At 36.6% G+C, this 11,527-nt stretch overlaps 2 protein-coding genes across 2 annotated transcripts; one reads left to right on the forward strand and one right to left on the reverse strand.

Annotated features, from left to right (window-relative positions):
• Positions 1-257: 257 nt before the first annotated feature.
• Positions 258-3,938, reverse strand: LOC120147095 (ubiquitin carboxyl-terminal hydrolase 24-like). Its single transcript, XM_039160546.1, has 7 exons — positions 3,598-3,938; positions 2,609-3,286; positions 2,295-2,482; positions 1,580-1,827; positions 1,080-1,225; positions 804-980; positions 258-661 (listed from the first exon to the last, which is right to left on the reverse strand). Exons 1-7 carry the CDS (start codon positions 3,610-3,612, stop codon positions 632-634), a joined length of 1,482 nt encoding a protein of 493 aa, XP_039016477.1. The 5' UTR covers positions 3,613-3,938; the 3' UTR covers positions 258-631.
• Positions 3,939-9,573: 5,635 nt separating this feature from the next.
• On the forward strand, positions 9,574-11,341 carry LOC120146998 (protein IQ-DOMAIN 14-like). Its single transcript, XM_039160475.1, has 5 exons — positions 9,574-9,666; positions 9,744-10,010; positions 10,115-10,333; positions 10,413-10,544; positions 10,637-11,341. The coding sequence occupies exons 2-5, from the start codon at positions 9,954-9,956 to the stop codon at positions 11,225-11,227; spliced, it is 999 nt and encodes a 332-aa protein (XP_039016406.1). The 5' UTR covers positions 9,574-9,666; positions 9,744-9,953; the 3' UTR covers positions 11,228-11,341.
• The last annotated feature ends 186 nt before the right edge of the window (positions 11,342-11,527 follow it).

Genomic DNA, 11,527 nt, shown 5'->3' on the forward strand with positions numbered 1-11,527 from the left:
TCGACCAATTATGTAGCTAAACCATGAAAATATAATGGCGGATATTCTCCAAAAGCAAATAACATGTACACACAAATACAATAGTGTATGTCCAATGTATTGTATACATGCATAATTACTCTACCTAAAAGGAGTTGTCTTTAACTTTATGCATATAACAATACTCATAATAAATAATAAGAAAACAAAACAAAATCACTACTTAAGAAACATTAGAAAAATTTCAAGGACTTCCTCATATAACAATACTCATAATAAATAATAAGAAAACAAAACAAAATCACTACTTAAGAAACATTAGAAAAATTTCAAGGACTTCCTCAGTTTATCGTTACAAAAGATGATCTATATATATCAGTTCCAGTTAAATTCTCCATCTGAAGGTAAGGCGTGAGTCTTGACCAACTGTTAAACGGGAAGGAATAATCAAAGAGGTTGAATATTGTGCGAATGAGGTATAAAAACCGGGACTTCTATGTTTGTTGGTAGAAGAGAACATATGCTTGGTCATGTAACACCTTGTTTGTCCCAATGGCAGTGACAGAAGCATCATCGAAGTGCAGCCATTGGCCGTTGGGATAACGAGCATCAGCCGTATAATGCCCCTTGGAGGGCTCACTTCCATGATGGGTTATCGTAGCAACAAGTTCATATTTTGGCCCTATAAATAAAGTGCAGAAGTAAATGTTGAATACTGGATTGCAAACAAATTAGGAGGCAAAGAATAAAGAACATGAATGCATAATCATAGCAGATAAAGCAATGTACTCGTATTTAAACAAGTGAATGCAAAGAAGTATTACCTCAATGGTCGGAGAAACAAGTAGTTCCCGACCCAATACCAACTCAAGTGGGAAGTGTACAGGCTTATGCAGCTTAGTACTCCCCTGGCTTCCATAGCTAAAGCGCATCAGGTGCAAAATCATTATCTTTGAAAGTGTCTGTATCTTGACAAATTTTTTGGCAGTAACAACACCAGCCTGGCATACAGGAAAGTATGAGCCATAACATAAAAAAACACGCTTGAGATTTATAAACGTAGCAACAGCAGAAAGGAATCAATTAAAAGAAATAAATACCTTCCCAGCTGTCGATGCACGATAACCCTCAAGATTTTCTGGTGCCGAGAACAAATGAAGTGCATCCTCAATAGTATGAACAGCTTCAGGATGGATATCAAGGTGGAGCAATAGAAATGGTTGAACAGTAACAGAAGCTTTATTTCCTGCCACAATAATTAGGAAAAATAAAACATTACAATGTTAATAAATAGTACTATATCCAGGAAAGAGGGTACGAAATCCACCCAAGAAACAAAGCTAACATCTGGATTTGATAGATGGAGACAACCAAGATGAATATGTATTTTCACTTTCTTTACAGATAAAAATTAACATGTGGTTTCTCTATATCAGTGTTTAGGTTGTTTAGGCAAGGTTCGGGCCACTAGAGTTGTGAATTAAAAAAATAAAAAGAGGTTAGCAAACCCCATATAAGTACGTAACCAAACAAATAACCCCATGAATTGATTACATTCATATAATCCAATATACTTGGCAGCCATAACAAATGTCCTTACCTATTGCCTTCACCACACTTCTCAACTGTCCTCCAAAAATATCACTTAACTCTGATGGAAGGAAGCTTTGAGTTCTTGTGACTGCAGATTTGTTTTTTGGTCCAACAGTCTCCCATTCATCATCTTCCTCAGAAGAAACTAGTGAAGACCTAACCCCATTTGAGCTACTGGACTGCCCTTGAAGCTTAACCAATTCATCATGCATTTGATCCATGATAAAACTTAAAAATTCCTGAGCATCTTCCTGCCTGAAAAGGATGATAAACAAAATTCATCACAATGTTATTTCATTGAAAATGGTACATAGTTAAATATATTTACAGCTCTGATTTCAGGCATATACAAATATTTAAAATTTTAAATCAATAACAATATTATTAATAAAATGATGACTAGGAAGCTGTAGCAAGGTGGCAGTTAACTGTTAAACAATTGAGACCAAATGGGAGGAGAGAGAGATTGATAGGTGAGATTATTAAGCTCTCAAACAGTTTTAGCATTCCAGAAAGCATTAGAAAGAAATCTCGATGGCCAGGACTAGCATATATAAATATCAGTCCTACTCCATGATCATGGAGGGTGATATTTCAATACTAACACCTTGTTAACTGATCAAGTCTAGCTATTTTAAGAGAAATGGTCTACGTAAAAAAAGGCTACTTGGGACTAACAATTATAAATATAGCAATAATAATTGCGTAGAAAGTATACAAACCTTGGCCTACCAGATATGCTATTTGGAACATCTGGCGTAAAGCTTTTAAGGACAGATTCAAACATGACAGGGCTGAAAGGTCTCCCGATCTCAAGGGCTTTTGTATCCTTTTTCTTCAAACTAGAATCGGCGAATGACACATCAAAGTCTAGAAACTCAGCAAAAGAAGTTAATGTTGGATAGCCAACCTATCAAATCAAAACCAACAGAAGCTATGTTAGGTTAAATCTATCGAAAAGCTCATATTTGATCATCTTCTGATGATCATTTATTAGAACATAAGTTAAGGGAAACAACATAAGTACACAACACACCTTGGGCACCTTACAACATCTAAATCGCAGCAAGAGCTGGACAAAAGGAGAACAGGATAGGAGAGCCTGTAAAGTGGCATTGAGAAAGCATAAATTTCCAGAGTTAATCAAGCCACGGGGTGATAAATTTTTAACAACTTTAATTGGATCCTTCGCTTCTTTTGCAATGTCTCCTTGAACAGATCTTACTACTGAAATATCTTTCGTCCCATTCTGATCTATACCCTCTATAATGTGGCTCTCAAGGATGTGAAATTTTGAACTCCGAGAATCATTCAAAGGACCATATTCATTTAGGGATAGTTGCAGTGGAGTTGCATCAATGCCTTTTGCATTCGGCTTTTTTATGCCATTATTGATGCCACTACTGCCCGAACTCTTGGCACTTGCAGATTCTTTTGGAATTTGAGTTGCATTCGAGGAATGATCTATTCTTGTTTGACTACTTTTTACCTCCTCAATTAGAGAAGTTGAGGATGAAGACTCAACAGCCCCATTCGAGAAACTTAGCTTGTTGCTTAAATTACCATTGGTACTTCCCAAAGACCCTCCAGCTGAGCAATTAAAAGAACCAAATCGCAATTCCTTCTTTTCCACAGGCTTTTCAGATTTCCCAGGTGACTGTTTTGACAGCATTGACCTGGTTTCATCTTCAGTGAAGGACCCAAAAACAAATACCTGTTCATCATTCATAATAATCCAATTACAACCAAATCATATTTGTTATGTACGTAAGCCCAGCTACCAATCATCAAACAATTAGAAAACATTGATTCTCTAAAAACCCAACCCTATCTCCACCACCTCCCCCCCCCCACCAAAAAAAAACTAAACTAAACTTTTAAGGGCTGAACAACGAACCAAAAGTAAACCTATCTCAGGATTGAAGGAAAGTTACATGGTGCACATTTAACAATAATCCATATATAAAAGATATACTAAAAAGAAATTGAAATCGTTGAAAAGAGCTAAGGGGAAAATGAATAAACCTTAGAATCACTCATGTTTTATGCAAAGGAGAAGTTTGAGATGAAACGAGAACTATAGAGAAAAGATCAAAGCCTAGGGCTTGGGAGAACCCTGAATGTGAAGAGAATAAAGAGGATATGATTGAAGAAGACATGAAAGAGGAAACCACTTTGAAGGGGATATAAAGAGAGATCATTTATTGGAAGAACCCTCTCTTTGATCCTCTTCAACTCCACCAAAACTCAGCATCAACCGTCTTGGAAATCCAACTCAAACGCGAAATCTTAATCCTTTACTTGTTCGGATTTTTCTTTTGTTGTTTTGGATTTCTAGGGTTAGGTTTTTCCAATTATGTTTTTTATTTCTTTTTATTTAATGAGAGGATTGCACATTGCTTGTAAATGCAGATGGCGGTGACGTGTTGATGTTTTGGAAGGACTGGACTCTAGGTTTAGAATTATTAACCCTAACACCATTTTATATATTTATATAAAAATCTTTCATTATTCTATTTGTTTTTATTGAATGAATATTTTTAAAAATATATATAAATAGTTAGAAATATATTTTTACTTATATTACTTTCATTCGTCAAGACTTAATTAAAAAAATACTTAACATAAAAAATAAATTTTAAATTATACATCTTTTTATATTTAAAAAATATATATTTGTACTCACCCTATACAAAAAAAATTATATTATTAATATATATATGTGCTTACTCTAAAAATATTCATAGATTTATCATTGTTTGTTGTTGATGAAAATCAACATTGATCGTTATGATGTTAATGTAGTAATTAATTATATTGATAACGATATATTACGTTGACCTGATGATTATATATATTAACGTGAGAATTTATGTGAATAAGTGATGAGATAAATGAGTTTAATTTTTTGACCGAATTAGAATGTTTAATTTTGAAATCTAAAATAAGACTCTTAATATAACTTTATTGCAAAATTTATCCCAAAATTTGATTAAAATTATCAATTTTGTTGTTAGTAAAGTTGTCAGAAATTGTTAAAAGCGTATGACCTTAAAGAAGCCCTATGCAAATTGGAGTATTCGTAAGCTTCTGAATATGAGGGCAGAGGCTCGGCCTCTCTTTGATTGTGCTGGCGATTTACGCTTGATTTGGTATGAGATTCGTGACAAGCATCCTAAGGCTCTTTGGCATAGGATGGTTTGGCTTCCGTTACATGTCCCAAAACATGTTATTATTGTTTGGATGACTGTTTTGCGGAAGTTGCCTTCAAAGAATGGTTTGGCTGTCTTGCGGTTGTGTGGACTGAAGGGGGGGGGGTGAAGTTATGTATTGCTTGGGGTGTAGTTCTGTAGGGTGAGTTCTTTTTGGTTGTTTGGATGTTTGTAGCATCTTGGCTGCTGTCTTTTGGGTAATAAAATACAACTTATCCAAAAAATAATAAACTGTCAGAAAATTATATTTATGGAACGTCTTTGGGATTGTTTGATGGACAAAGATTAATTGATATACGATCAAAATAAGAATTAACCGTTTGAGATAATTATATAATCAATCTAATTGACACTAAAGTCAGGATTGTAGATCAAACATTAAAGTAGTTTGCTACTGCATCTATAGATCAACACCTCTTTGCATCACTTATTTGCTCTATGTTTGTACCTGCTAAACAAGATTGCCCGAGTTGTTGATGTTGATAGGGGTAGACCGAAGTGAGAAAAGTTGGATTGGATTCCCATCATTGCGTGTAGACGATATGGAGACGACCCCATTGCTGATGACTCGAGAGTTCTCATTGTAGTCAATACCGGAATGAAAATTAATTGTACCGGTGGGAATCCTATCAACCTTTTCTCACTTCAATCTACCTCTGTCGCCATCAACAGTTCCGATATGAACCTCGTGTTATACAATTCGGGAAATCTTGTTTTGCAAGTTACAAACGGAGAACACTTAGTATTGTGGTAAAGCTTTGATCATCCAACTGACTCTCCTGCCCGAGCCGATGAAATTGGGGGGGGGGGGGGGGTCAGTCATGGGAGAAGAATGTCACTTATGTCTTGGTTGATTGATTCGATCCTGCCGTACGGATCATTTACACTGGAATGGGATCTTGTAGAAACCTATTAGTTGTTGGGCTTAGAGAAAGGGTTTTATGTTCTACTGGAGACATTCTGTCCTTGGATATAAACAAGAACTACAATTTCCCTTATGTTTTAGTCTAGATGAACAATAATTTATTATACGATTGTAATTAGTCCATTTGTACATGGAGAAAGGAACATCGCCGGGTTATTGTTCCATCACGACGGGCTTTAGCACGGAGTACGGTTGCAAGAGATGGGAAGGACCAAAGTGCAGAAGCAAAGGTGATAAGTACGAAGTGAGATCCATAAGATCTACAGGTAGAGTTTCTATCAACAATACACTAATGGGGAACACCAGTCTTTCCATGAACGATTGTAAGTACATATGTTGGAATGATGCAATTGCTTTGGAGTCAATGCGATGATGGACCTCCGCCGTTGTCGGTTTCTTTCGGGGTCTTACGATGAAGGAGTGGTGGGTGGAATATCATTTCAAGTCATAATTTAAGCTTAAACTTGCTTGAACAGAGATGTTCCCACTTGACTTAATGACTTCAGAAGATGCAAGTGACATAAGAGCTTCAAACTGGAAACAAAGGTCAAAATCTAAACATATATACAGCAGAATTAATTGTGTCCGCTACAAACGGTTCTCGCCAGAAAATTGCTCGGAAATGGTGGCTTTGTACTCGTTTTCAAGGTGTACGGCGCTCTAACATTTTAAAACTTGTTCATCATTAGGGAACTCTGGGAGATGGACTAGAAGTGACAATAAAGAGATTATCTAGAGGATCAACACAAGGGCAAGTGGAGTTAAAAAATGAGCTTGTACTTAGAAAGTAAACATTTACTGTAACAACCGGAGTTTTCCCGGTGTGCAGGAAAATGCTAGAACATGTCCTAGAACCTGGTTGTTACAATTGATATACCAATCATATTACCGAACAAGAACATGGTTATTAACTGTAAGTTTGAAGAATGCAGTGGCTACATGTCTCCAGAATATGCAATCGATGGCATATTCTCTGAAACAATCTGACGTTTATAGCTTAGGAGTAATCGTGTTGGAAATGGTCAGTGGTCGGAAAAACAACAGCCACTTTGAGTTTGACCGTCCACTTAACCTCGATGGACATGTAAGTTCATATCATATTCTTACACGCAGGGGAACAGACACCATATTTGAACATAGGTTGATTTAAACTGTAAATGATTGTTGTTTGCAGGCATGGGGAAACATGATTCAGCACTAGAATTAATGGATCTGCTATGCGTAGATGATAGTCCACTTGATCGACCAACGATGTCTGATGTTATTTCGATCCTAAATGGAGAAACGCAATTGCCATTGCCAAAACACCCTACATTTTCCACTGGAAGAAGGATTGCAGAAACAAATGTAGGGGATAAAGAGATGGAAAATTACTCTGTCAACGGCCTAACCATGTCTACCATGGCTGCAAGATGATTAAAAGAGGTATAGGGGTTACATATACTCATATTCGTACTCCAAATCTACCGATGAATTGACCGAGCACTTTCCTATACCGTCCATCAGCTGAATCACAGGACAATCAGCAATTCTGATGAAAGACTAAATGTTTCTTTTGTGTTGGTTCTTGTAATCATATTGCTACACCATGTGGTTTACAAAGGTTGCAGTTTTCAACTCTATTATCCTGTTTGCAAGAAAAATAAGAGATATGACTTACTCTATGCAGAGTGCAGACAATCAGATGGTATGTAGCTCAGTTAAATGCCTGTTTCGGGTCAACCATAGATCATGTAAAGCCTGAAAAGAACATGAGCTGCTTCGGTTGTCGAAACTGTGTCGTCTTAGACATGGCTTCGCATGTACTTAGAAAGTCTCGATTTTGATAAAAATGAATAGTCGGAACAACGTAGACTACGCTAAAAAGATGCCATAGTTGACATCCTAGAGGCATATGCTAAGCAAAAAACCAGTGGATACTAATTAGTGAATAGTGATGATGACAATAATTCAGGAGTTTAAGGTGATTTGAAACAGCATGTGCATGCCATGTTCTTTAACATTTGTTAGACCTGCAATTTCCACTCACTATAATCTATTAAAAGTTCATCATAATTAGTACTTTGTAAACAAACCCATCATCTGATTGTGGACATATTTATATAATATTATATTAAATTGGCTATTTGATTATAATTGACAAAACTTGGATCGTGCTTTAATTGCAAAGTGCATCTGAAACACCTTAAAACAGTCCATTATATGACGTTTAACAGAATAAATAAATTGATGGTTTATAGTGGAGAGGAGACAGTATGTGAGGGCCAATAGTCCATTATTAGTGGATAAAAGAAGGTAAAGTATAAGAATGAGAGACTATTGTAAGGGGCAATGTACTTAATAAGTCTCTCTCCCTATTATAGGGATTGCATCAATTTAATCTCTCTATTATTGAATGGATCAGTTTAATCTTCTATTATTGAAGTTGGTACAAATTAGTCCTATTATAAAGACCTAGTTCAAATTAATCCCTCTACGGTTGAATGGATGAATTTAGTCCCTCTATTGTTTAGAAAATGACAATTATTGTTCAACAAAGTTAATCTTTTTAACTTTTATGGTTCAGCAAATGAAATCTCTTTTTGGAATTGAACTGTGACTGAAAAAGAGATAATGTAATTTTTTAAACAGTAAATGTCACATCTGTAAAAAAATTGTACTATTTGAGTCTTTTTATTAGTAGAGGGACTAAATTGATAAGTCATTATAATAGAGGGATCTAGCAGGTACTTTTACCCAATTATAAGTGATGGGTGATTCTTCATTCCTTGACATTCGGGCCCTTTCACAGCTGTCATTCCCTACCACAACACAAGGCTGCTTTGTTTTCTGGTAATATTCTCTCATCCCATCAATCAATAACCTCCCCACCCCACCCCCCAACACAAACACACTTCCCTCAATAATGCCACTTTGTATGTCATATGTATATACATATATACACAATTATATAAACTCTTTATTTGGTTCGTATTCGAATATAAAATAATCTTTCGAATATAAATACTTGTGTTTAAAACATAATATATATTTATATATATATAGTATCTCTGTGTACCACTTGTGCTGGAAGGCAATGGTCCATGTGTTTCTAAAAAGGAATGCTAAGTTTCCATTGAAGGCATAGGGAAAGGGATGTAAGGCAAAACTCAAGGTGTTAATTCCACATTTATTTCGTATTAGACACATTCATATTCAAATTCAATCCGAGTCCGAGTAATATGGTATAGCAAGGTTATATGTTTCTTGAAAAAGGGTTGGGGTAATTAGGTAATTTCACTACCAACAGACATGTTCAAATGTCTGTTAGGACTTGAGAAAAAGTAGTAATGAAAGGCCCCATGGAGCTCAATGACACATTCTGATAATTCATTGAAGAGCTTTTCCCTCCATGAAATAATACTGTGTATATCTCAGCTTTTTCTTTTCAAGTCATTCAGTGGTTGGTTAAGGCCCACAGCTTTGAACAGATGAAAGCACACCATGAATCATTGGACAGATCTTTATTTGTACATGGCTAGATTTTAATCTACTTTTGGGGTGCTTGTGGCTTCAGTTTTTCAAGGAGAGATTCTTGGTGGTTTTCATCTCACTTGTCTTGGTATTTGGTATAGGAATAAACAATGGTTGTTGATCTCAGATATCCAAGCTTTTTTCAAGCGGTGGTTCCTGTTTGATTCTGGGAAATGGGTGAGAATTCATTGCACTTTTCACAAGCGGTGATCTCTTGAAATATATATATATGTGTGTGTGTGTGTGTGTATGTATGTATGATTGTCACTTTCCTGGTATAGATTTCCTCCATTTTTGACTGAAGTTATGTTCAGGTTAAGGATTACTGAAAATAACTTGGAATTTTTTTAACTGAAGTGAAAAATCTAAAATGGCTAAGAGGAAGAGCTGGTTCAGCCTAGTGAAGAGGTTCTTTCTGTTTGAGACAATTGCAGAACAGAAAAGGTAACTTCTTTTGCTGTTTACTGAAGTTCCCCAGTTTTATTTTCTGTAAATCATCCTTTATGACATCTATTTTTCAGAAGGAGAGCAGAAGGAGATGGATATTTGGAAGGTCAAGGACCATAAGGTTGACAGCACCACCGATCGACACGAAAAAGGATGAGTGCACTGTGGCTGTTGCCACCGAAGAAGTTGTTTCAGCTGATCGGGTTGCGGCCGAGGTTGTTCAGCTCACTCATACCCTTCAATCTAGGCATATATGTGATGAACAAACCAATGATGTTCGACCGATGATGGTTCAAGAACTTGCAGCCACAAAAATCCAGGCTACCTTTAGGGGATACCTTGTAAGTTTCTTGTTCCATCTTTGCTTTAGTTGTTTTCTAGTGATTTGTTGTTGCCACACAAATTTGCATACTAACTGGACTATTATGAGCACAAACTTGTGCAGGCAAGGAAAGCGTTGCGGGCGCTGAAGGGGATAGTGAAGCTTCAAGCAATCATCCGAGGAACAGCGGTGAGACGACAAGCGATGAATACTCTAAAGTGCTTACAATCAATTATGAACATTCAGTCTCAGGTTTGTGCAAAGAGATTCCAAATGGCAGAAGAAACTTGGCAATATGATGAGACCAAACAGTTAGTGACATTGGAAGACAAGATCATTAAGGTATTTGTCAGACTCCTGTGTCACGGTTGAGTCTATTCATGTCGTAATTTCGACATAAATGTTTCAAAAAAAATTGCAGGTGGACATAAACAGTCAAAGAAGATGGGATGATAGCATTTTGACAAAGGAAGAGGCAGATGCAATGGTCTTAAGCAAGAAAGAAGCTGCAATCAAACGAGAACGGATAAAAGAGTACTCATACGTTCATCGGGTAAATCATAACCTTCTTTGCTTCAAGTATCTGTCTTTAAATTTGTATTCTCCTAATGCATTGTTCTGAGGAGTTTGAAAAGAAAATTGCAGAAGTCAGCTGAATCAGAACAAAACAAGGGTAATGGAAGATTGCAGTACTGGTTAGACAAATGGGTGGATACTCAAGTCAGTAAAAGTAAAGAGCTAGAAGATTTGGACTCGATTTGGACTTCGAATCGCAAGCAACCTACGGAAGAAAACAGAGCTAAACAACTAAGGCTGAAGACTTTCCCAAGACAATATCATTATAACTTGGAAGGATCTGATTCTCCGATCGTGCCGTTTCCACGAAGATCATTTCATAAGAAGCAATCTTCTTTGGGAGAAGACAATTGTTTTCCAACCTCTCCTGCAGTTCCAACGTACATGGCTGCTACACAATCCGCAAAGGCAAAGCTAAGATCAATGAGTTCACCAAAGCTAAGGCCCGTAAGTTTTGATACTCAGTCTGAAACCTACTCACCATATAAGAACAAGCTGTGCCTTGAATCTTCTATCACAAGGAGTAGTGCTTATCAGCAGCGATCCCCTAGCCTAAAGAGCGTGCCGGGTCCTGTGAAATCAAAACGTACCTTAAAGGATCTTAGCTTGAACTCCGAGTGTTCGTTGCGTAGTTGGGTGCAAGAAAGCACTTTTACATGATTGATTCTTCCATTCTGGTTATCGGCCTGCGGTAGCCTATTCGTAGTTGTTGTGTTGGTTTTGAACACTAGATGCTACTTTGTGCTTAAACAATTGAATGAATGAATCCAGTTTCACGTATGACTGATACCGAGTTGCCATTGCCGATTTAAGCACCAAAATCCTGGGTATCTATCACCAGGAGAATCAATGGAGGACCACAGTTTGTCATTTCATTTTTGTTTCCTTTCTCTAAATTTCTATGGAATTTTCGAAATATATATAAATAAAGCAATAATGAAGAGTTATCCTTGATTAACA

The sequence above is a fragment of the Hibiscus syriacus genome, unplaced genomic scaffold, assembly GCF_006381635.1.
Source record: "Hibiscus syriacus cultivar Baekdansim isolate YM2019G1 unplaced genomic scaffold, ASM638163v2 tig00110933_pilon, whole genome shotgun sequence".
Taxonomy (NCBI): Eukaryota; Viridiplantae; Streptophyta; class Magnoliopsida; order Malvales; family Malvaceae; genus Hibiscus; species Hibiscus syriacus.

What these genes read in the sequence shown, in the direction of transcription:
- LOC120147095 (XM_039160546.1), bottom strand. An exon ending in AAGTGTGGTGAAGGCAATAG is followed by an intron (nt 1,226 to 1,579) that starts GTAAGGACATTT and finishes TTATTGTGGCAG; the next exon opens with GAAATAAAGCTTCTGTTACT. An exon ending in TTGTTTCTCCGACCATTGAG is followed by an intron (nt 662 to 803) that starts GTAATACTTCTT and finishes CTTTATTTATAG; the next exon opens with GGCCAAAATATGAACTTGTT.
- LOC120146998 (XM_039160475.1), top strand. Translation starts at nt 9,954, where the DNA reads ATGATGGTTCAAGAACTTGCAGCCACAAAAATCCAGGCTACCTTTAGG. An exon ending in TGGAAGACAAGATCATTAAG is followed by an intron (nt 10,334 to 10,412) that starts GTATTTGTCAGA and finishes AAAAAATTGCAG; the next exon opens with GTGGACATAAACAGTCAAAG. An exon ending in AGTACTCATACGTTCATCGG is followed by an intron (nt 10,545 to 10,636) that starts GTAAATCATAAC and finishes AGAAAATTGCAG; the next exon opens with AAGTCAGCTGAATCAGAACA.